Source organism: Hypanus sabinus, chromosome 2, assembly GCF_030144855.1.
Source record: "Hypanus sabinus isolate sHypSab1 chromosome 2, sHypSab1.hap1, whole genome shotgun sequence".
In the NCBI taxonomy this organism is placed as follows: Eukaryota; Metazoa; Chordata; class Chondrichthyes; order Myliobatiformes; family Dasyatidae; genus Hypanus; species Hypanus sabinus.
The window spans coordinates 145,254,373-145,280,628 of record NC_082707.1 but is presented as its reverse complement, the minus strand read 5'-3'; the positions used below and the strand labels follow the sequence as shown (position 1 = coordinate 145,280,628).

The following is a 26,256-nucleotide window of genomic DNA, read 5'->3' as shown; positions in this document are numbered from 1 at the left end:
AATGTGATACCTCAAGAAGACAGCATCAATCATTGGGGATCCTCACCATCCAGGACGTGCCCTCTCCTCATCACAACCATCAATAAGGAGTCAAAGGAGCCTGAAGACACAAACTCAATGTTTCAGGAACAGCTTCTCCCTCTCCACCATCATACTTCTAAACGGTCCATGAACCATGGACACTACCTCACTATTCTGTGCTTTTTATGCACTATTTTTATACATATTCTTATTGTAATTTATAGTGGCTTCATGCATCCTACAGTACTATTGCTGCAAAAGAACTAATTTCATGACACGTCAGTGATAAGAAATGGATTCTGATTCTATGGGTGAGGAAGGGTAACCACATTCTTTGGGGGAGAAAAAGGCCATCTCAGATGTATGAAAAGCCTCTTCTGAAGAACAACTAAGATGCTAACACTAAGCTCACCCTTCTCGACTCCTCACCTCTTTTTCTCCGCTTTCCATATCGATTGCTCTCTACGTGACTCCCTTGTTGGCACTTTTCCCTTTAAGATGAGAAGTGCTACACCTGCCCCTACACCTCCATCCTCACCACTATTCAGCACCCAAACAGTCATTCCCTATTCTGGTTAACATCTCACCCATTCTATTCTCTTCACCTGCCTATCACCCCCCTCTGGTTCCCCTCCTCCTTCCTTTTCTTCTCAGGTCCACTATCCTCTCTCATCAGATTCCTCCTTCTTCAAACTTTTACCAATCCCCTCAGCTTCTAACTTCATCCTCTCCTCCCCAGCCACCCACCTTCCACTTCACATGATCACACCCATCACTAGCCAGCTTCCACTTGCCTGCCTCCTCCCACCTTCCGCCCCTTTCCTTCCTGGTCACGATGAAGTATCACAGCCCAAATATTGACTCTTCGTTCACCTTCACAGATGCTACCTAACTTGCTGAGTTCCTCCCACATCTTTCTCTCTGACTGATTTTTACTAGGGTTGCTTGACACCAAATGATAATCATAGCTCTGGAATTCAGATCTTTGTTTCATATTTGTGGCAAAATAATCAAAATCTCAGCAGAAACCAAAGTTCTTACTAGCCGGTTCTCATTGAATAAGTTGTGCCTCTAACAGTGGCTATGAAACATTCATTCCCTGTTGATGGGAAGCAGTTTAAGATTGCAGTAATTGGCTAAATGGGATTTGCATTGATAGGTTCATATCAACACTGTAACTGTACTGGCTACAGGCAGATCACAAGCTTCAGTGCAGCAGCTGGAAATTTGTTGAAGACCAAGTCATCTTTGACAAACATTGTGAATATATATGCAGTTATTCAGGAACACAAGAAAGTCTGCAGATGCTGGAAATCCAAAGCAACACACACACACACACACAAACTGCTGGAGGAACTCAGCAGGTCAGGCAGCATCCATGGAAATCCTGATGACCACACCTGCAAAAGGTGCGTCCAGCTGCAGCTCCTATCAGACCGATTTAGGGAGTTGGAGCAGGAGCTGGATGAACTACGGATCATTCGGGAGGTGGAGGCAGAGATAGATAGGAGTTATCAGGAGGTAGTCACACCAAAAAACCAAGAAGTAGGCAGATGGGTGACGGTCCAGAGAGGCAGGGGGAGCAGGCAGAGAGAGCAGAGCACACCTGCGGCCATTCCCATTAACAATAAGTATACCGTACTGGATACTGTTGATGGGGATGACCTACCAGGAATGAGTTGTAGTGGTCCTGCCTCTGGCACAGAGGTTGAACCCTCAACTAGAAAGGGGAGGAGGGAAGAGAAGAGAGCGATAGTTTTAGGGGACTCTATAGTTAGGGGGGCAGATAGGAGATTTTGTGGGGCAGATCGGGAGTCTTGGATGGTATGTTGCCTCCCTGGTGCCAGGGTCCGGGACATCTCAGATCGGGTGCAGGCTATTCTTGAGAGTGAGGGCATGAACCCAGATGTAGTGGTCCATGTAGGGACCAATGATGTAGGTAAGGTGAGTGAGGGGGTCCTGCTTAGAGAGTTCAGGGAGTTAGGAGTGAAGCTGAAAGGCAGGACCTCCAGGGTGACAATCTTGGGATTGCTACCTGTGCCACGTACGAGTGAGGCGAAGAATAGAATGATTATGCACATTAATACGAGGCTGAGAGCATGGTGCAGGAAGGAAGGGTTCAGGTTTTTGGATAATTGGTCTTTGTTCCAGGGACATTGGGATCTGTTTCAAAGGGATGGTCTACATCTGAACCGGAGGGGTACTAACATTTTTGCAGGAGTATTTGCCAGTGCTGCTCGGGGGGGTTTAAACTAGATGTGCAGGGGGCAGGGATCCAGATCCAGAGGGTTGGTCAGAAGGTGCATAGGGTTAAATGTGTACAAGGTTTGGGTGATCTTGAGAAGGCCATCAAAGTTCAGGGTGCAATTTGCCCGATGGAAGTTCAAGGAGCTGGGTTAGGTACAGTAGACAGTGTTTTAAGCAAAGAGAGGAGGAATGGGCTAAGAATTCTATACTTGAATGCGCGTAGTGTCAGAAATAAGACAGATGAGCTTGAAGCTCAGATGAAAATGGGGAACTACGATATTGTTGGGATAATGGAGACATGGCTGCAAGGGGATCAGGCCTGGGAATTGAGTGTACCAGGGTATACGTGCTATCGTAGAGACAGAAATATGGGAAGAGGGGGTGGGGTGGCCCTGTTGGTGAGGAATGAGATTCAGTCCTTAGCAAGAGGTGACTTGGGAACAGGGGAAGTAGAGTCTGTGTGGATTGAGCTGAGGAACAGTAAGGGTAAAAAGACCCTAATGGGTGTTGTGTACAGGCCCCCAAACAGTAGCGTGGATATTGGGTACATTGATTAGGGAGTTAACATTGGCATGTGCTAAAGGTAATGCAGTCGTTATGGGAGATTTCAACATGCAGGTGGACTGGGAGAATCAGGTAGGTGCTGGACCCCAGGATAGGGAGTTTGTGGAGTGTCTAAGGGATGTATTTTTGGAACAGCTTGTGCTTGAGCCAACCAGGAACGAGGCTATTTTGGACTTGGTGATGTGTAATGAACAGGAATTGATAAGTGATCTTGAAGTAAAGGAGCCATTAGGAAGTAGTGATCATAACATGATAAGTTTTTATCTACAATTTGAGAGGGATAAGGGCAGATCAGAGGTATCAGTGTTGCAATTAAATAAAGGAGACTACGGAGCCATGAGGGAAGAGCTGGCCAAAGTTAAATGGGCGGATGCCCTGGCAGGAAAGACAGTGGATCAGCAGTGGCAGATATTCTTGGGCATAATACAAAAGATGCAAAAGCAGTTCATTCCAATGAGAAGGAAGGATTCAAAGAGGGGGAAGGGGCCACAGTGGTTGACAAAGGAAGTCAGAGATTGTATAGCATTAAAGAAAAAGAAGTATGACAGGGCTAAGATGAGTGGGAATACAGATGATTGGGAAAGTTTTAAGGAACAGCAGATCTTAACTAAAAAAGCAATACGGAGAGAAAAAATCAGGTATGAGCTCAGTCTAGCCAGGAATATAAAAGGGGATAGCAAAAGCTTTTTTAGCTATGTGAAGAGAAAGAAGATAGTTAAGAACAATGTTGGCCCCTTGAAGAATGAATTGGGAGAAATTGTTATGGGAAACAGGGAAATGGCAACAGAATTTAATGTGTACTTTAGATCTGTCTTCACCAGGGAGGACACAAGCAATCTCCCAGATGTATGGATGGGCCAGGGTCATAAGATATCAGAGGAATTGAGACAGATTGACATTAGGAAAGAAACTGTGATGAGTAGACTGGTAGGACTGAAGGCTAATAAATCCCCGGGTCCAGATGGTCTGCATCCAAGGGTTCTAAAAGAGGTGGCTCAGGAAATTGCGGATGCATTGGTAATCATTTTCCAATGTTCCTTAGATTCAGGATCAGTTCCTGAAGATTGGAGAGTGGCTAATGTTGTCCCACTTTTCAAGAAGGGAGGGAAGGAGAAAACGGAGAACTATCGCCCTGTTAGCCTAATGTCAGTCGTGGGGAAGATGCTGGAGTCCATTATTAAGGACGAAATAGTGGCACATCTAGATGGCAGAAATAGGATTAGGCCGAGCCAGCATGGATTTACCAAGGGCAAATCATGTTTGACTAATCTGTTGGAGTTTTTTGAGGGTGTAACGTTAGACAAGGGTAAGCCAGTAGATGTTGTGTACCTAGATTTTCAGAAGGCATTCGATAAGGTGCCACATAGGAGATTGGTGAGTAAAATCAGAGCTCATGGCATTGGGGGCAGGGTTTCAACATGGGTAGAAAACTGGTTGGCAGATAGAAAGCAAAGGGTAGCAGTGAATGGGTGTTTCTCAGACTGGCTGGAGGTGACTAGTGGGGTACCACAGGGCTCTGAATTGGGACCACAGCTCTTTACGATTTATGTCAATGATTTAGATGAGGGCATTGAAAACTATATTAGCAAGTTTGCTGACGATACTAAACTGGGTGGCAGTGTGACATGCGAAGAGGACGTTAGGAGAATACAGGGAGACTTGGATAGGCTGGGTGAGTGGGCAGATACTTGGCAGATGTCATTCAATGTGAATAAATGTGAAGTTATCCACTTTGGAAGCAGGAACAAGAGGGCAGAGTATTGTCTGAACAGTGTCGAGTTAGGTAACGGAGAAATGCAAAGAGACCTAGGAGTCCTAGTTCACCAGTCAATGAAGGTGAATGAGCAAGTGCAACAGGCAGTGAAGAGGGCAAATGGAATGTTGGCCTTTGTTACAAGGGGAATTGAATACAAGAGCAAGGATGTTCTTTTGCATTTGTACAGGACCCTGGTGAGACCACACCCGGAATATTGTGTACAGTTTTGGTCTCCAGGTTTAAGGAAGGACATTCTGGCAATTGAGGAAGTGCAGCCTAGATTCACTAGGTTGATTCCTGGGATGGCAGGGCTGTCTTACGCAGAGAGATTGGAGAGATTGGGCTTGTACACGCTGGAATTGAGGAGATTGAGAGGGGATCTGATTGAAACGTTTAAGATAATTAAAGGATTTGATAGGATTGAGGCAGGAAATATGTTCCAGGTGTTGGGGGAGTCCAGTACCAGAGGGCATGGATTGAGAATAAGAGGTCAGTTATTTAAAACAGAGTTGAGGAAGAGCTTCTTCTCCCAGAGAGTTGTGGAGGTGTGGAATGCACTGCCTCGGAAGACGGTGGAGGCCAATTCTCTGGATGCTTTCAAGAAGGAGCTGGATAGATATCTGATGGATAGGGGAATCAAGGGATATGGGGACAAGGCAGGGACTGGGTATTGATAGTGAATGATCAGCCATGATCTCAGAATGGCGGTGCAGACTCGAGGGGCCGAATGGTCTACTTCTGCACCTATTGTCTATTGTCTATTGAAATAGATAAATAGACGACATCTCGGGCTGAGACCTTTCTTCAGGACTGATAAGGAAGTGGGGAAGATGCCAGAATATAAGGCAGGGGGAGGTGAAGCAGGCTTGCTGGAAGGTGATAGGAGAACACAGCTGTGTGGGAAAGTTCAAGGACTGGAGAAGGAATCTGATAGGAGAGGAGAGTGGACCATATGAGAAAGGGAAGGAAGAGGAAACACAGAGAGAAGTGAGAAGAAGTAAAAGGTCGGAGTGGGAAGAAAGAAGGGGGGGGGGGCAGGGAGAGGAGAAAACAATATTCATGACATTGGGTTTGAGGCTACCCAGACCAGAATATAAGGTGTTGTTCTTCTATTCTGAGGGTGGCCGCATCTTGGCACACAAGGAGGCTACGGACTGACATGTCAGAACAGGAATAACATTTGACTACGGGGAAGTCCTGCTTCTGGCAGATGGTGCAGAGGTGCTCAATAAAGCGGTCCCCCAATTTACAACGGGTCCCACCAGAGTAGAGGAGGCCACATCAGGAGCGCCAGGCACAATGAATAACACCAGCAGATTCACAGGTGAAATGTTGCCTCACCTGGAAGGACTGCTTGGGGCACTAAATGGAGGCAAGAGAGGAGGTGTATGGGTAGGTGTATCCTTGCAAGGATAAGTGTCAGGTGGGAGATTTGTGGGGAGGGACAATTGGACAAGAGAACTGTGGAGGGAGCAAATCCTGCGGAAAGCATGGGGAGGGTGGGGTAAAGATATATAGGATCCCTTTGGAGATGGGGAGGATGATATGTTGGATCAGGTGGCTCATTGGGAGGTAGGTAAGGACAAGAGGAACTCTATCATTGTTAGGGCAGCAGGAAGATAGGGTGAGCGTGGATACTCGGGAAATGGAGGAGATGGAGGTGAAGGCAGCATCAAAAGTGGAGGTAGGGAGACCCCATTCTTTGAAGAAGGACACCTCTAATGTCCTGGAAAGGAAAACTGCATCCCAGGAACAGATGCAGTGGGTCGAAGGAACGGAGAAAGGGGATTAGCATTTTTAACAGGAGATAGGGTGTGAAGAGGTATTGTCAAATTAACCATCAGAATTAGTGGATTTATAAAAGATGTTGGTTAACAGTTTGTTTTCAGAGATAGAGACAGAGAAAAATTGAGAAAGGGGAGGGAGGTGTCATAGATGGATCATGTGAATTTAAGGTCAGGATGGAAGTTGGAGGCAAAGTCGATGAAATTGACAAAGTCAGCACGGGTGCAAGAAACAGCACCAATGCAGCTGTTAACGTAGCGGAGGAAGAGTTGGAGAGTATTACTGGGGAAGATGTAGCTTCCTGTCATTCAATTAGTCACTAAATGGGATGTGCACAAAATCGCAATGAATCCAATTTTGGGGTTTTCCAACAGAAATTAAATAATGTTCATCTAAATAATGAATACTGTTGTGCAGTTACAACCCAACCAACTTTTCCAATACGAAGAGCATTGTTGACCACGTGACACATGCAGGCAAATAGGGTAATTCAGGTATGAACACTGAGCAGATTTAATTTTGTATATTTAATTTGATTACATCTTACTATAGAATCAAAATTGGAATCTTTGAAAAGATACAACATATATTTGCTAAGAAGATACTAGAGATGAATAGATATGTTAATGAGAAAAGTCTGAAAACTAGTTATTCTGAATAGTATTGAAAGCTATTCACCTGTATTGTAAGCAAATGCTTTAAATTATTTCTGCTGGTTTATGAATCTTTTGTTAGAATGGTGGAGTAGAATACATTTCACACAAATTATTATTTAAATATATAATATTTGCAGATACTGAATTTGTGATTTTTTGCATAAACAATACTTCGTAAGCATTCAAAAATAATTGATAAAGGTAAATGTTAATTAGTATGAGAAAAGGACGATAACCTGAACACTTTAGATATCTTTACTTAAGGACATAAATACCCATGCATTCTTCTCCCAGGACAAAACAACCTGTCACTATCCAAATGCAAATTGGATCAAATGAGCTCCAAGAAAATGGTACTTTTCATTGGCGCTTCATGAAACATTGACACCTGATCTCCATTTTTGTAAAAAGCAACAAGGAAGATCCTTGTTTTGAATGATATTACAAAAGGTTGCAGAGGCCTGCAAGTTCAAATCTTAGTAGAATAAGTCAACAACTACACCTTCAGAAATATCAATAGTAAGGCCCAAATAAAAACAAAATATCAATTGGCCTGATTAAACCAGTGTTCTTTTTATTGATGGCTCACTCTGCTTTGAATTTTAAAACAATTAACAGTCCATCTTTGTGGAAATCTTAACAACTTTTCTGCCTAAATTAGTTAAGATGTATTCAGCATATATTGCATTATCAACAGATACATACATTTGCCATACTGTCATACCTAGCTGATCACTAAGCAATAAATACACTCCAAAAATTGACACTTGGTCCAACAAATAGACAGCATCTCCACGTTTTCCAATATTGTACTAGACTCGGTACCAGCAAGCTGCCTTGCACAGTAGTATGTGATGAGCAATTCAACAATCCCAGTCAAATAAGGTCAGGCTACAAAAAATGAGATAGATACCCCACTGAACTGTTCATATATTCCTTCCAACACCTTGGGAGTTAACATTTACTGTCCAACTGCAAATTATTTTATCTAAGACTGATTGTGATGGTGTATGTAGATGGATTTGAAATTGTTTGTAATTTGAACACATTCCTCAGTCTACATCTTCAATTGAATATTAAATTTATTACTTTAACTAAGTAACCCAATATTAAAAAGCTTAACTTTGAAGCTTATCTTAGTGTAAATTTTACAATGAAGCTAAATTATTTTAAATATTAGGTCAGTAGTTATAACCTGATCTATTCAACGCCTTATTTAATAGATAAAATAATACAAAATCTAATAGTTCAGCTGGCAAATGCTTCTTCTCATGCAGGGTACAAGCACATCAGATAGAAAACATATCAAAGAAAGAAATCCTTCCCTCTGATACCTACTCTAGTCTTTGCAGATAGAAATCAATATTAATTGAAAAGGAACTGATTATGTGGAAAATCCATTTACTAGTCCTCTCACTGTGAAATTTCTCAAATGTTATTTCAGATATAGTCAGTCTCATCAAACAGTACAATTTCTGCTTTCCACAAAGAAATGTAGATTTTAACTTCAACAATTGCAACTCTTTTCTTCTACTTCCATGAAGAGCAAACCATTATTTGCTCAGTTATTCTGAAGGTCACATATTTCATAAACAGACAATTATATCAATATTATTTTGCCGAGAAATTAAACTCTGGTCACTAGTACTAAACCTGCTATAGAAAGTTACATCAGCAATTTGCGATATGCCATAAAAATCTCTTCATTGGTTTTAAAAAATCTTGTTTTGAAGCTAGACTACAATCCACTGAATCCACTACAAAAATCATGCATTATTTTGAATAGAGAAATTATAGATACTTGTAGGCATTTATCCCTGTATTAGCCTGATGTAGCATGTCAACTAACATAAGAAATATTCAGAAAAAAATCTAAGATAAAATCAGTTAGAATCATTAACCTAGTTTCAACCAAAAAAAAAGCATATGAATGACAGTTAACAAGAAATGGAAGACAAAGCAGGGTAATGCACATACTGTATTTTAGGTTGAGTTCCAGTGTACAGTTGATACACAAATTTATAGTCTTTTCACCCAAGGGACTATTTACCAAGATTTCAGTGATACCTTAAAGCAACATTCTTCCATGGGGACATTAATACTATTCTCAGGCAAATCTCCAAAGGTTTGTGTCTTCATTTTTGTAAAGCTGATTATCCTTCAAATTAACAATTTACTTCCATTATTTTTATTTTTACAATGCATAAAATGGCCATCCACACATTACACTCCAGGAATTTAGCAGATGTGGCATAGAACTGATTGCAAAGGTACTTTCATGACAAAAATGCCATCAGATGTATGACAGGAAAATTATACTTACTTACCTGTGAAAGGCCTAAGTAGATGGAGACAGTTTCAGAGATGTATAAAAATCTTCCTTCTTGGTTTAGTGCAAATATAAATCCATCCAAAGACTGCAAGCAAAACAAACAAAAGATTCAAGTGAGTTTATCACCAGAATACTAGTAAGTCCCTTGTTAAAAAAAGCTATTTAAAAATCTTAATCTAAATAATCTTACAGAGTTAGATTAAAGGGTTATTGGCCAATATTTAATCAATTTCAAAGTATCCAAACAAAATACATTTAAAAATCAGCAAAAATGAACAGAGTGCAAATAGAAAAAACACAATTTAACAAAATTTATAAACATGTCATAAAAAGTAATAATTTTATTCTGGAATTTTATTTCAAAATAATTTATTCTCAATTTCATATTTCTAAACAGAAAGTCTAAATCTTACAAACATCTAAAGAAAATCACTATAAAAATATAGTTAAGCAGCTCTTTATAACAACTATATAAAATGGGTGCTTCAATATAATATTGGCCAAAATGCTATTCCTACATTCCATAAATATTTAATCTCAAAAGTGACATATAATCAATATCATGTTCTACCAGTAACTGAATCCTTGAGACTGAAACAGAAAAATTATTATAGCTCTCACAGATCTTTGTAACCACCTCAAAAAAAAACATCCCGATACTTGGTATTTCAGAAAAGGAACAATGAAAACGGTCTGGATCATGAGCAGAATAAAGAATTGAATTTTTGAATGGTTCCATCTCTTTTAACACAATCTTGACATTTAATAACCAGAGGAATGTTTTTGTTATAACTTCAAATGCTATAGGGTCCAGTAAAGTGGCCTGATTAAACTTTTGTTATTTTACAGGAAATATTGAATGCAAAAGAAAAAAAATGGTTGTGTAATAATAATTCATACTAATTTCATTTTATGAAGTTAGCAAATGTAATTTGTCTATGCAAATTTAAATTATAAACAATGCTACTAAACATCAAGATTTTGAAAATAATATATTAAAATAATGTATCAAACTCATTCTGTCTCATTAGATTGTGCTAAGAATGTTGTACAAGCGTTTCTGACCAGTTATAAAGTGACAGCTCTCATTTTTTGATTTCAAACAGAATGACATTGAAATTGAATACTGCTATTTTAATTAATAATTGGTGAACACATACTTTTCTTGAATGAAATCTGCTTAGTGAATGTGAAGGAAAGACGAAATTTAAGGAAAACTTTTACGGGTTGTTCTCCATTCTTTAGTATAGGAAGTATTGATACAATTATTAAATGGCAATCAATATCGTTTTACTGATTTTTCTTTTGCAGTATTTCAACATTCCTTTCAAAAGTAGCACCAGTAACCAAAGGTAGTACCACATACCCAAATGAGTTTCAGTACACTGCACAGATCAATGCATCTCAACTAGAAATTATGCTCAGATGAATTAGAAAACATTTTAAATGACTTATATTGTATTCAACGTTCTGGTCTCGTACTACAGGGCAGTACAACCATTAATACTTTATTAATCATAATAAAACAATCTTATTTAATACATATTAACAGCATATTACTATAAGGGGAAAATGGGATTGAAGATTTTCTTTCCACGCAAAATTCATGTAATGACTGGGAAGTATATTTTAAGGCTTTATGTCAATTAATACTAATTAGGTGATTTATGAGAAAGCAAAAACAATTGGATTAAAAAAGGCATGGGTTAACATTCAATACCTAGGAAATTTTCAACACAGAAGGTCACCTCCTGAAACAAAGGACAAATAGCTTCCATGATACAATGAGGAAATATTAAAGTACCTTCTGTGCTTGTCAGAATTCTCATTAAAGCAATAAAACACAAATAATGTTCATTTAAACAAATACTTGCACCATATGTTATATAAACAGAACCTTTGAAAACAAACTTCCCACCCGAATAAATCAAGTTTAAGAAGAATTTTCCATCCAGTAAAGAATGTGAAGTCAAGTAGGGTGGGATGGAATTTGGCGAATACACCATAGTAATGCACCTAGTTGACTATGAAGCAATGCACTGTAAAATAACAATTTCTGGGCACAGACCGCAGAATTTCACGGCCTATGTCCACAGAAAACCAACAAGAAATTTAGGACAGTAATGCTTGTTGCTACTCTGGTGGCCTCTATCCAGTTTTCATTCTTCTCAATTATTTTTCAAATCTCCAAAATAGAAGTAGTGTTGAGTCATTTAATTTCCCTTCATTTGAAACCCCACTGTGTCATGAAATTTGGCTCAGGATACAGTATATCACCGTCATTCTGGAGACCTTCATCAGCGAGTCCTAACCAGGTCCTGCGTAACAATGATTGCACCAAAAGCATGCTTCCTACCTACGATTTCTTACTCAATTACACAATTGCTTGTCATGCTATTTACTGCAGCACTTCAGTGCAATGTTGTAAGATATCCTACTGGGGCAAGTAGTCAAACTTGAATGGAATACATCTCATCTCCTGAGCAAACTCTTAAGCATGTACCAAAAAGCCTATACTGTATCAAAAAGCTTAGAATATTAAATCAATGTGTCAGAAAAGCATCCTGACTTTTCTTGAAATTTAGCCCTTGGGGTTTCATTCTAATATTCAGCAGTTTAAAAATATCTGTTTCTATGGTGGATACCATATATTCCAGGGAATGGCACCGTCTTCTTGGAGTATCCGGGCAGAGACAAATCGAAGTATTCATTCACTTAGATAAAGTCCACCTCAGAATTCTCAGTTACCTGACTTGTACATTCATATGCAGCCAACTTAGAGATCCTTAACATACAGTCACCAAGGGCAGTAGTCACTGATAATCATGCATGACCACCAAAAAATCTTCCTGGGAAGGCTGCAAATATCCATCAGTGTTTGACATAGCAAGCTCAGCCCATGAAAACACTACCTCTGAGATCACAGATATTGAACTCCTATTTGTAAAGTCTATATTGTGAGCAAATGAAGACTTAACACGTGTACTTCCCAGAATATATTTTGGTTCTACAACTGCACTAAATTACTGCAATGGATTGCTATGACATTCCTGTTCTTGTTCTGAAACAAATATTGAAGGTGCCTGAACTTCTGTCCATAAACCTCCAAAGTAAAATAAAAGAATCTGTTTAATGATTCTCTCACATAGTTATTCCGAAGCAAGCTGAGACATCTGTTGCAGTAGGTGAGCTTTTAATTAAGAGGAAGAATAACAAAAATGAAATGTACAATCTTGCTGCTGCTCAAACCTATCCCCATATTCTTCACTTTCCAGAGTGAACGAGGTTCCAGTCAGGATGAAGCGCCCCTTTATCCACATTCTGTTCAGCTAGCTTAAGAGCGTGATCCCTCCAAAACAAAGACACAGTTGTTGCATGATACACCACCTACAAAATACTCCGCAATAACTCAAAGTTTCTTAACCAGTACCTCCCAGACTTACAACTTCAGCTACTGGGAAGGACAAAGACAGCAGGATCAGAGGAACACATACAAAATGCTGGAGGATCTCAGCAGGCCAGGCAGCATCTTTGGAAAAGAGTACAGTCGACTTTTTGGGCTGAGACCCTTCAGCTGGACTGGTGGGGAAAAAAGATAAAGAGTAGATTTAAAAGATGGGCAGAGTGGAGTGGAGGAGGCCATGGATATATCGGAATGGGAATGAGAAGTGAAATTAAAATGGGTGGCCACTGGGAGATCCTGCTTGTTCTGGCAGGTGGAGCGTAGGTGCTCGGCAGAGTGGTCTCCCGATCTAAGTTGGGTCTTATCGATATACAGGAGGCCACACCGGGAGCACCGGACACAGCATATGATCTCAGCGGACTCACAGGTGAAGCATCACCTCACCTGGAAAGAGAGTTTGGGGCCCTGAATGGCACTGAGGGAGGAGGTGTAGGGGCAAGTGTTCCGTTTGCTAGGATAAGTGCCAGGAGGGAGATTAGCGGGAAGGGACAAATTGACAAGGATCCCTACAGAAAGCAGAAAGTGGGAGGGCATGGGGAGGAGGGAAAGGTGTATTTGGTGGTGGGATCCTATTGGAGATGGCAGATGTTCTGAAGAATTATGTGCTGGACACAGAAGCTAGTGGTGAATCTGATCACACTTTTATCACATACAATTCCAACTTAGGCATTTAATTATAGTCTTTTCACCTCCGCTGAATCAAATTCCTGAAAGTCTTCACTAATCAGCATTGTGCCAGAAAGTCTCAGGGAGTGGCTGACCACAATTTTCCTCAATAATAATCTGAAATGTCCAACAAATTGCTTAAGTAATGTCCAAATTCTATGAATGAAAAAAAAAGTTATATAGCTATAAAGTCATACAGTTATATATCCCACTAACCTTCATTTACTAATCCAGGCACACTAACTTGTCTAACAAATGAGAAGGCACAGTAAGAAAAATATGGATGAAGCAAGATCTCTATAAGTATTATATTTATTATCTGTGAAACATTTTCTATGATTTGCATGAACAAAAAAAATGTATGACCACAGCTGAGGCTTTAATTTGATATAGCTTGATAAGATTTTGTTGTGAATCTTCATGGTAATTTAACCAATACAATCATTATGTTCAATATAACCAACCACATCACATATTTCCATTATCCTAACTGCTAGATTCAAAGAATACTTCAATACCTATGTGTATTCTCACTCTCTAAACTCCCAAAACCTATTAACTAGGTACACATCCATCTCCTTTTTCACTGAACCAATCAAGACAGGATTAATTGTTTCAGATGGAAATTCACCTTTCATTTACTCTATTCTAGTCTTTAGGGGGTGAAAAACCCCATTCAGTAATCTCATTTTAGACTAATTTATTTTGTAGTTATGCAATCACTATTAGACTACCAAGAAGTACAGAGAACTTCAGGTCCCCTTGAGCCGCTCATTTTTACTGGAAGCACAGTTCACGTATAAATGCATCTTAGTGTTACTGTAATAAAAGCTTATTTTTGCAATATTAAGCTAGCACAATTATATGATCAGTTGATAAATCTGTTTAAAAACAATCCTTTTCTTTTGATTCCATGGTTTTTGTCATTTCCCTATTCTCTCCCTTAACCCAATCCACTATTTATTATAATAATAGTGCTTAATTTAAAAAATAAATGATCATATTCTAATCAACTTTAACTTTACTGAAATATACATAAATTGCCCAATAAATATTTAGATGCGAATGACGTAAAGACTGAGCACATTGAGCATCTATGCTCTACTATAGACGTCCACGATTCCCACCTGTGTGCCAGCTTAAACAATCCCTTGGCTCCAATTTGCAGCCTTGCACCTCAGTACTTGTGAATCTACACACCCATGACCTTCCTTTCTGCCTGTTTATTGTATTGGTGAAAATGACATTCAGCCTGAAGGAGATATAAATTACATTTCTTTTAAGGTGCATTGTACAGTCCATATGAAATAAATCCCTCAAGTTCAAATCCATGACAATAACGAATACCTATTATAGTGGAAACAACTTATAAAATTTTTAATTTCTGCTAATTCTCTTGGCTGTATTATTTCAGTATGCTCTGTTGGAGAGTAATCACTATTGTTCCTGGGATGTCCATTTCAGCCTCTTTTATTTATGAATATTGCCAATCCAAATTGCGCTATGTTTGAATGCAGCATTTTCTTTATTTGGGCAAAAAGCATACCACTATCCTGTTTTAAATTATTTTGTTCATAACTGCCAATTAACTGCCTGGAGCACAAGGCAGCCATTGTAGCTCCACAGCTGTCAGACTAAGATCACAACTCCAAAAAAGAAGTCCTTTAAAATACTAAAACAATTGCCTGTAAATTCATTTGTTTACAAATCAGAGCTTCAAAATTATTCAGTTGAAATTTTTACAAGTTGTCAAAATTATTGTCTGTTTTTAAAATGTGCTGCCACGGAGTAGGTGCATTTTGATTATCAAATAGAAAATGGCAGCACCACAAAGTAATGCTCCAGTGACATCTTGAGCAGTTGCTGGCTCCCTGCCCAGCAACTTTGTATTAGAACTGCAGCCCAGAAAGGGATCCACACAGTTCACACATGCCAATCCTATAACTGATCTTATCAGGGAAAAACAGGAGGGTACAAATACTGACTCACAAAAATTGTAACTCAAACTTTGGTGGAGATGATTAACAACATGAGACAAGTTTGTTCTACCAGGTGTCCAGGAGATGGAGACAGGAGGTGACGGTGGAGGTAACCTCCAGAAACAAAAATCCCAAAACCATTGTGCAGTTCAGGAGAACAATAAATAAGACCTCCTCAGAAAAGGCATGTTACAATGGCGATGCTGTGGTAGTCATAGAGGATTTCAATGTCCAGTCAGGTCGGTGCTGGATCCTAAGACAGGGGATTTGTAGAACGCCAACGAGAAAGCAGCTTGTGGTTGAGCCCACTAGGGGAATAGCAATTCTAGAATGGGTATTACATAATGAACCAGATTTGACTAGGGAGCTTAAGGTAAAGGAACTATTAGGAGACAGTGCTTACAATATGATAGCATTCAGCCTCTAGTTTGCAGTAAGCTAAAATTGAATGTATCTGTATTACAGTGGAGAAACAGGAATTACGGAGGCATCAAAGAAGAGCTGGTCCAAGTTGATTAGAAGGGGACACTAGCAGGGATGGCAGAACAGCAACGGCTAGAATTTCTGGTCACAATTCAAAAGCCACAGGACAGATCTCTCTCAAAGAATTCGAACAAATCTAAGGAAATAACAGTCAGAATACACCAAGGAGTCAGTGGATATTGTTTACTTGCATTTTCAGAAGGCATTTGACAAGGTGCCACACATGAAGCAGATTAACAAGATAAGAGCCCATGATATTACAGGGAAGATACTGACATGGATAGAAGATTGGCTAACTGGCAGTAGGCAAAGAATGGGAATAAAGGGTTCTTTATTGGCTGATTGGCTACTGGTGACTAATGGTGTTCCACAGGGGTCTGTATTGGGACTGCTTCTTTTCATGTTATATGTCAATGATTTTCTGTAGATGAAGGGATTGATGGTTTTGTTGCCATGTTTGCAGATAATATGAAGATAGACGAAGGAGCAGGTTGTATGGAGGAAGAAGGATGTCTGCAGAAGGACAAACAAATTGGAAGAATGGCCAAAGAAGTGCCAAATAGAATATAATCTAGCTAAGTGCATGGTCAAGCCCTTGGGTAGGAGGGAAAAGGGCACAGGATATTTTTTTTTTCAATTGAAAAAAAAAATCCAGAGGTGCAAAGGGACTTGGAAATTCTCATGAAGGATTCCCTAAAGGTTAAGTTGCAGGTTGAGTTGGTGGTGAGGAAGGCAAATGCAACTTCAGCATTAATTTTGAATACTAGAATACAAAAGCAAAGACATCATAGTGAAGCTTTAAAAGACAATGGTCAGATGGTACTTGGAGTATTATGAGCAGCTTTGGGCCTGTTATCTGAGAAAGGATGTGCTGGCATTGTAGATGGCCTTGAAGGGGTTTATGAGAATGATCCCAGGAATGAAAGGGTTAACATATGAGGCACTTTTGATGGCTTCGGGCCTGTACTGACTGGAGTTTAGAAGAATGAGGGAGGATCTCATTGAAACCTATCGAATATTGAAAGTCCTAAATGGAATGGATGAGGATGTTTCCTATAGTGGAGGAGTCTAAGACTAGAGGGTACAGCCTCAGAATAGAGGGATATCCATTCAGAACAGAGATGAGGAAAATTTTCTTTTAGCCAGACGATGATGAATCCATGGAATTTATTGCCACAGATGGGCGTGCTGCCCAAGTCATTGGGTATATTTAATGTCAAGGTTGATAGATTCTTAATTAATCAGAGCATCAAAAGTTACAGGGAGAAGCCAAAAGAACGGGGTTGAGGGGATAATAAATAAGCCTTGAAGGAATGGTGAAGCAGTCTTGATGGGTCGTATGTTTTATACGAGTAGGTAGAATCTATCACCTTAAACTTGTTATTGACAGACATTGCCTTAGGCTGCAGCCCTGTGAGCATGTTGGGCAAATTCTCACTTTCACATTCTTATAGCTAACAGTAATCCTACTCCCTTCCCTTACTACTCAAAATTCTCAATGACATCCAAAATGTACCTCTGCATTGAGTGGTTGATGGTACAATTTTCAAGCAGGCTTTGAGAACATCCTTGCATCTTCCTAAGCTCACCTGGTCACAGCGTTCAGAAGAGGAAGTCTGCTGTCAGCATGGGAGCAACGAGCAGACTGAATGTAATTGAGGTCTTAATGCTGAGGAAGCTGACCTGGGAGAGGATACGGATGATGGATTGTGGACACATACAGTGGATTTGGATGAAGTGCCAGTGACATCTTTCCAGTGCCCTGATGTGCCTGTTGCAGGTACTCCATGTCTCAGAAACATAAAGGAAGGCAAGATACACCATTGTCCAGCAGGCCAGGAGATTTAGTGCCAGATTTAGCGCCAGATTTAGCATATTTATCTTCAAACACTATTCTCCTGATTTATCCGAAGCCTATGTTTGTGTATTAAAGGCAATAACAGATTTCATTACCAATTTCTCCCTTCACTGATTGTGACTCCAAATTGTCAGGAATGCTCTTTGACTTTCAAGAACTCCTATAAACCTTTATTGTCAGAGGTCAGTGTTGTATAATTGGGATCAAGTTTGTAGAAGGCCTGTGTTTTGCAATGAGTGCTAGGCTCATCATCTTGTGTGCCTTAATGAATAGCTGAGAGCTTGGCTTCCAAATTTCTGTATATGCAAGTGTTGTCTGCACTCTAAAACTCAGCTACTGAAGTTGTGGGGACCTCAAATCTGGAGTGGAGAGCATATAGGTTGAATAGTTTGCCATTGGGTTTGAAAATGAGCTCTATTATCAAAGGACATTTGCTGATGGGAGGTACAGCAATACAGAAAGACTGAAAGCAGTGCCAAGGCAATGAAATACTCTTGATTACCTGCAATTTTCCAATGTGATTGGACTCTTCAGCTTGGATTTATAACTTACACGCAATCATAAAATTAATAAGGAAATGAGTTGCTGTGAGCAGTCAAAAATCAAGGGGAGAGTTGTTAAGAAAGCTCTAAATTACTTTCTAAATAAGTAGAATCAAAGCTTTGTTAAAGTGGAGAAAAGTCACATATAATGGGTTGGTGATGGTCCTTGCATTTTATTTGGAAGTAAGCATTTGAAGAGTACCCAGGGATATCTTTCCCGAAGACAGACAGCAGAGAAATGTATCACTGGAATAAATGTGCATGGTTCACAAAGAAGCTTAGATAGATTCTAAACCTTCTAGAATCCTGCCTTCCCCTTGTATTACTCTGCACATCATTACCTTACTAATAACCCAGAAAGAACAGGCATCCCAACGAGAACAATTGATTGAAACGAGTTGAACATTTTAAGTGCATTATTTTAAGTTTTAATACTTTAAAATTTTATTCAACTAAAGGAGAGGAATGGCAGTAGTTGGCAGTGATAGGATGGTGAGAAGAGAAGGGGTAAGAAGAGAGCCAGAATGGGGAATGGAAATGGAGAAAGGGAGGGGGGGAAATTACTGGATGTTGGAGAAATTGATGTTCATTCCATCAGGTTGGAGGCTATCCAAATAGAATATGAGGTGCTGCACCTCCATCCTGAGAGTGACCTTGTCATAACAGTAGAGGAGGCCATGTGTCCACATGTCCAAATACGAATGTGAAGTGGAATTAAAATGGTTGGCCACTGGGAGATCCCTCCTGTTACGGACAGAGTAAAGCTGCTTGACAAAGTGGACCCCCAATCTACACAAGGTCTTAGCAAAGTAGAGGAGGTCACACTGGGAGCACTGGATACAGATGTTGCCAACAGACTTGCAGGTGAAGTGTTGCCTAACTTGAAAAGATTGCTTGAGACCCTCACTGGTAGTGAGGAAGGAGGTGAAAGGTAGGAGTACTTGTTCCATTTGCAGGTTTAAATGGCAAGAGAGAAATCAGTGGGGAGGAACAAACAGATAAGGAAATCACACAGAGGACAACCTCTGTGGAAAACAAAGGGTTGATGGTGACGTTGACTTGGGCCTGAGAGGCCAGCGTCGGCCATTTTCATGCCTTACAAGGCACGGAATGAAAGACTGTGTGGCGCACCACTCCCCACACAGACATTTCGCAGTATTTTTCTTTATTTTACGAGGTCGAGTTGAGAGCTCAATACTCAACCCAGCACGGGTGGAAAGCGGCCCGACTGGACTCGAACCCGGGAACCTCTGTTCCGGAGTCCGGCGCTGATGTCACTGCACCACCAGCCGGCCTAAAACAGAGGGTGAGGGGATGGTAATGATATGTTTGGTGCTAGGGTGCTATAAATATGGTGGAAGTTGATGCAATTATGGAAAAGGCAGGTCAGAAACCTGAGGAGATTTGGAATATCACTGAAGAAACTTCGAAGTAACAAGAGAGCAACATCTTGCAGGGTGGGAGCCATTTGAAAACTGCAAGTCTAGTCGGGAGTGAATCACCGTGTAAGCAGAATTGCCACTTTTGGAGAGGGGCAGTGTTAGAGTGGTTTGGCTTTGGCTCATCTGACTTGGGTGAGAATAGGCTTGGACAAGCACAAATACAGACTCCAAGTAAGTTCCCAGCAAGTTTTTTTTACTGAGAATGGGTTCCAGAGTTAGTGGCACGTTCCTTGTATGAGATGCGGGAGCTTTGAGAACACTCCAGTTTCCCTCATAACTACATCTGCACAAAGTGCACTGAGCTGCTGCTCCTTAGAAACCACTTAAAGGAACTGGAGCTGCAGCTCAATCACCATTGGCTCATACAGGAGAATGAGGAAGGGATGGTCACCCCCTAAGTTGCAGGAGGCAGGTACCTGGGTGACTGCCAGGAGACGAAAAGGGAATAGGTAGCCAGTGCAGAGTACGCCTGTGGTTGTTCCCCTCAACAATATCCAGCTTTTGATACTGCTGTGGGGGGCTAATGACCTGCCAGAAGAAGCTGCACTGAGCAGATCTCTGGCCTGGAGTCTGGCTTAGAGAGGGAGGGGGAGGGAGAAAAAAAGAGCTGTAGTGTTAGAGGAGTAATTAGTTGGGGCAACAGATAGGAAATTCTGTGGGTGAGAATGAGATTCCAGGATGGTTTATTACCTCCTGAGTGCCAGTGTCAGGGATATCTCTGCTTGAGTCCATGGCATTCTGACACAGGAGGGTGAGCAGCCAGAGGCCTTGGTCCAAGTTGGTACCAATTACATGGGTAGGATGGGTGATGAGGTCCTGCGAAATGAGTTCAGGAAGTTAGGTGCTAAATTAAAAGGCAGGACCTCTGGGGTTCTGATTTCAGGATCGCTACCTGTACCATGTGCCAGAGAGACCAGAAATAAGAAGATCATACAGTTTCATATATGGCTAAGGAGTTGGTGCAGGAGGGAGGGCTTCATATATTTGGATCATTAGGCTCTCCTTCAGGGAAGGTGGGATAGATTGCACCTGAACTGGAGGGGGACTAATAACCTAACAGAAATGTTTGCTGGTGGGGTGGGGGGGATTAAACTAGAACTGCAGGGGGATGAGATTCAGAGCACCAGAAGAGAGAGTGGAGTAGCTGTGGAAAAAAATGTTGTTAAGCCTTCATACAAAGTCAGGTATCAAAAGGTTGAGCATGTTGGAACCAATGTTCTGAGCTGGATAGATTTCAATACAAAGAGCATTGTAGGAAAAGGAGAGGAGTTTAGAGCATGGATTAGCACATGGAATTATGACATTGTAGCCATCAGCGAGACTTGTTTGCAGGAGGGGCAGAACTGGCAGCTCAGTGTTCCATTGTTTCAGGCATGATAGAGTGGGAGGGATTAAAGGGGGATGGGTGGCATTAATATCAGTCAGGACAGACTGGAAAGCTCACCTAGTGAGGTTCCATGGGTAGAACTGAGGAATAAGAAAGGTATGGCCATGTTATGGGAATATATTATAGACCACCCAACAGTCCATGAGATTTAAGAGAAGAAAATTTGTAAAGAGATGGCAAACTGATGCAAAAAAACATCAGGTTGTGATAGAGGTAATTTAAACTTTTCACATATTGACTGGGACCCCCCCATACTGTAAAAAGGACTAAATGGGATACAGTTTGTCAAATGTGTTCAGGAAAATTTCCTTACCCAGTACGTAGAAGTCCCAGTTATAATCTCCTATTAGGGAGTGAGGCAGGTCAGGTGACAGAAGTATGTGTAGGGGAATACTTTGCATCTAGTGATCATAATGGTATTAATTTCAAGGTAATTACGGAAAAGGATAGATCTGGTCCTTGGGTTTTTGACCCATCATATATTATTGTGAAGAAAGCACAGCAGTGCCTCTACTTCCTCAGTAGTCTGCAGAGATTTGGCATGTCATTAAAACCCTTGGCAAACTTCTATAGATGTGTGGTGGAAAGTGTGCTGACTGGCTGCATTACAGCTTGGTATGGGAACACCAATGCCTTTGGGCAGAAAATCCTACAAAAAATAATGGATTCAGCCCAGTACATCATGGGTAAAACCCTCCCAACAATTGAGCACATCTGCTGGAGAAGAGCAACATCCATCAGCAAAAATTGGTGTGGCCTAATTTGGAGTATTGTGTGCAGTTCCGGTCACCTACCCAGAGGAAAAATGAAAAAGAGATTGAAAAAGTGCAGAGAAAGTTTATAGAAATGTTGCTGTGACTTGAGGAGCTGAATTATAGAGAAAAGTTAGGACTTCATTCCCTAGAACATAGAATACTGAGGGGAGATTTGGTAGAGGTATACAAAATTATGAGGGGTATAGATAGGGTAAATACAAGCAGTATTTCCACCCCACCCCTGCAGATGTTGGGTGATACTAGAGGTCATGGGTTAAGGGAGAAAGGGGAACATGAAGAGGCTGGTGAGAGTGTGGAACAAGCTGTCAGTGCAAGTGGTGGATGCAGTGAGATGATTTCAACATTTAAGAGAAATTTAGATAGGTACATGGATGAGACAGGTATGGAGGGATATGGTCCAGTTCCATTTGATGGGACTCAGCAGATTAATGGTTTGGTGCAGACTAGATGGGCAGAATGGCCTGTTTCTGTGCTGTAGAAATTGTGCTATGACTAACAAGTTTTTTCCCCAATGTATTATGGAGAGCGTTCTCACAGGTTGCATCACCATCTAGTATGCAGGGACCACTGCCGAGAACCTTAAAAAATTGCAGAGGATTGCAAACTTACACGGTTCCATCAATGGGCAAAAGCCTCCTCAGCATCGTAGACATCTTCAAAAGACGATACCATAAAAAGACAGCATCCATCATTAAGCACCTCCATCACCCAGGATATGCTCTATTTTTATTACTATCATCTGAAATGGGGTACAAGAGCCTGACGACACACTCAATACTTTAAGAACAACTTCTTCCACACTCTGCCATGAACAGACAATGAACCAATCCATAGACACTTCAGAAGGCTCTCAGCCCGAAATGTCAGCTCTTCATTCATTTCCATAAAAGCTACCTGACCTACCGAGTCCTCCAGCACTTTGTGAGTGTTGCTCTGGATTTGCATCATCAGCAGAACCTTGTGTGCAAGAGGAAATCTATTTCTGTTAATGTGGAAGGAAGATAAGATCATAAGACCTTAAGATATAGGAGTAGAATCAGGTCATTTGGCCCATCGAGTCTGCTCCACCATTTCATCATGGCTGATCCATTTCCCTTTCAGCCCCAATTTCCTGTCTTCTCCCTGTATACTGAGGATAGATGTCCAGGAAATATAGGAGATACAGATGAAGGCAGTGTTGATGGTAAAGGAAAGGGAATCCAGTTCTTAGAAGGAGGACATCCCTGATGTTCTCAGAAGGAAAACTTCATCATGAGAATAGGTGCAGCAGAGATGGAGGAACTCAGAAAAGGGAATGGTACTTTCACAAGTGACAGGGTGGTAAGAGATATAGAGATAACTGTGGAGGTCAGTGCGTTTATAAAAAAAAATAAGTAGACAGTCTGTATCCAGAGATGGAGACAGAGAGATCAAAAAAGGGGAGTGAGATGTCAGAAATGACCAAGTGAATTTAAGGGCAGGGTGGAAGTTGGAGGCAAAGTAGATGAAACTCATGACAGTGCCAACACAGTTGTCAACATGCACAGAAAGAGATGGGAAATATTATTAGGGCAGGCTTGGAACATGGACTGTTCCATGTAACCAACAAAATGCCAGGCATTGCTCAGACCCATGCAGGTGCACATGGCCACACCTTGGATTTAAAGAAATTGAGAGGAGTTAAAAGATGTAGAGTGAGCAGAAGACCAGAGTGGGGTGTCCAGGAACAGGGGGAAGGTTGGGGACGTAAGGAGGGGTCATCAGTGTGCATGGGTTATTCTTGCCAAAGTAGGCTTGGAGATGGGGTTTTGGATATTTAACCCTGTATGTAATGTCATGTGGATGTGCACAATCTAAAATCTTTTTAGTAAATGGTCAGACACACATTTAAGACCTCTCGAATTCCACAATATTACATGCACGTCCTACATGTTTAACACTATGGTACAGACTCCATAGAGTTACATGTTACTCTAACATGTAGAGTAAATGTTACATTATTTGGAGAGGTTGAATAACATATGTTTAATTATCCAGAATTTGGAAGAATGTGGGGTGACCTAATCAAGGTGTTTAAAATGATAAAAGAATTTAAGAGTAGTTATAGATAATCTATTTATCTGATTAGGAAATTCAAAGCAGGAGGACATTATTTCAGTTCAAATAAAGCTGCTTAAGAATTAAATCACAAAGCATTTATTCAAATAAATTGGTGTAAATCTGACACTCACTCTCCTAAACATTATGGATGCTGGATCAATTGAAATTTTCAATATGGAGAGAGATTGATGTATTTTAGTTAGGTAAGTTATCAAGGGATTTGAAAGGCAAGTATAGATCAGCTGCAAAGTAATATTGGTACAACAGGCTCAAGGGGCTGAATGACCTACTCCAATGAATGTTCCTTTGAAAACCTAGTCAATCAATTAGACTTCAGAGTTTCAACACTGCTGTTGCATTCTTAGCAAGGCCTCTGCATGTTCTTCCAGAAGGCTTGGAATGTTGCAAGATGAGATGTGCTGGTAAAATTTGATTATGCTGGTATTTCAAAGGTAACAGGTATTTAAAAAGTGAAATAAAGTGGTTTCATTTTATTCTTGTTATTGGAATAGCTATTTCCTCATGTTCCCTTAAAGATTGTTTCGACATTTGCTCTATCCGATTATTTCTTGTAGTAAGATGCAACATAATATACCTTCTGAGCTGGACATGGCTTGTAATTTTCAGATGTCACTACTTGAAAGGTTAGCAGGATAGAAATCAAGTATGAAGTAACAGAAAATGAGCTTACACGGTTATGTAGTAGTGAAAGCAGGCAATGGACAAGGCATATGTATATGTCCGTGAAGTTAAGAAGAACTAAAAAATAATAGGCAGATCTCACACATTCGCTCTCTGTGGAATGAGCAATCATTTCCCAACTGTGAGCAGTATTATAAAGGTTATAGGAGAGGACATGGAACAGAAGGCATCTCAAGCCAATAATGTTTTTGCCAGCAATAAGGTGAGAGATAATTATGAGTTTACTAATACCATTAACCAAGGAGGAAATCACTTAAAACACTATAGAAGTAAATGTATAAATATTGAATGGATATCTTTATTCAATGTTTTCAGAGCCTTCTAAGGATTTTCAAGTGAAGAATTACCAAAAGGAAGAATTGATCAAAACTTGTTCAGGCAAAAAGCAGTTATCTCACAATGTTTTTAGATTAGGATCTTGGTAATGATTTGATATTAAGAAACTGATTGGTAAGATAATTTAGGAGAAGTTATTGGTTAGAAATGACTTGACAGCTGAGAAAGCATGCAGGACATTGTTTGCTGTAATAATAAAGATGTTATCTTCATAGACAATTGACCTCAAAGGCCAACAACCACTATTAAACGTACTAACAAAGAAATCTCTGGATTAGGGAGAGCTCTGCAACCAGAGAGGAGGATGTAACACCATAAAGTATAGGATCCTGGCAGTTTCCCAACATACAGAGCAGCTGCAATGGACCTCAAATGCCATGTCAGCCAGGTTGCAGCTTTGGATCCTACTTCACAGTACTGATTAGCCATGCCACTTTCCCCCAACCCACTCAGTACTAGTTCTCACTTTAGCTGTTTTAATTTTGCTACAGCACCAACAGGGAGGGTGGAGGTTTGTGCCAGGTACTAGCCCAACAATACCATCAGTAGCACATTTCTTCATACATAGCACTACAACAAGCCTCCTTCACACTTAGTGATAACTATTTGTTCTATTGGTTTTCAAAACACATTCTGAACACTATACTTACTTGAGCACAAGATTGGTTCAATTGCAAGACAGGCCGTGAGGCATTAAAGATCTAGAATTCAGTGACTGATACAGACCCAGCAGAAACGGTAATCCGTAGGGATTAAGGTTATTCGACTTTTCAAGTTTGACAAACTGGAACCAATCTCAAAGGTTGAAAAAGAAATGCTGATATTTGTATATTTATTTCCACTTAATCTAGCACATAAATGATTGAATGCAAAGAGCTACTGATGGTAAGAGTTAATAGATGTAGATAGTGATGATCTTCATGGGCTTGTTGTTTCTGTTTTAAAAATATGAATGTAAGTATGCATCATGAAGTAAAAGTTCTGATGCATTCTTATATTAACCGCAGCTAATCAGCTTTAATAAAGGATATTGTGCTCTGAACTTTATTTCCCTTATTTGTCTTAGGGACAAATAATTCTACAAATGCTTCGACTATCCTCTCTCCTCAGACCCTCAAAAGAACTGTCTGGTGCTTCTGCCAGATTCTTTTTCATTAAAATACCATCTTGCCTCAATTGATA

At 40.3% G+C, this 26,256-nt stretch overlaps 1 protein-coding gene across 6 annotated transcripts in view; it reads right to left on the bottom strand.

The window, feature by feature from the left end:
- Positions 1 to 26,256, bottom strand: part of LOC132384850 (neuronal PAS domain-containing protein 3) — a 1,097,971-nt gene that overhangs the window by 405,495 nt on the left and 666,220 nt on the right. For all 6 annotated transcript variants that reach the window (XM_059956437.1, XM_059956446.1, XM_059956483.1 and 3 more), the window contains one exon: positions 9,357 to 9,446. In XM_059956437.1, the coding sequence (XP_059812420.1) occupies positions 9,357 to 9,446 (90 nt within the window). The remainder of the gene's footprint in view (positions 1 to 9,356; positions 9,447 to 26,256) is intronic.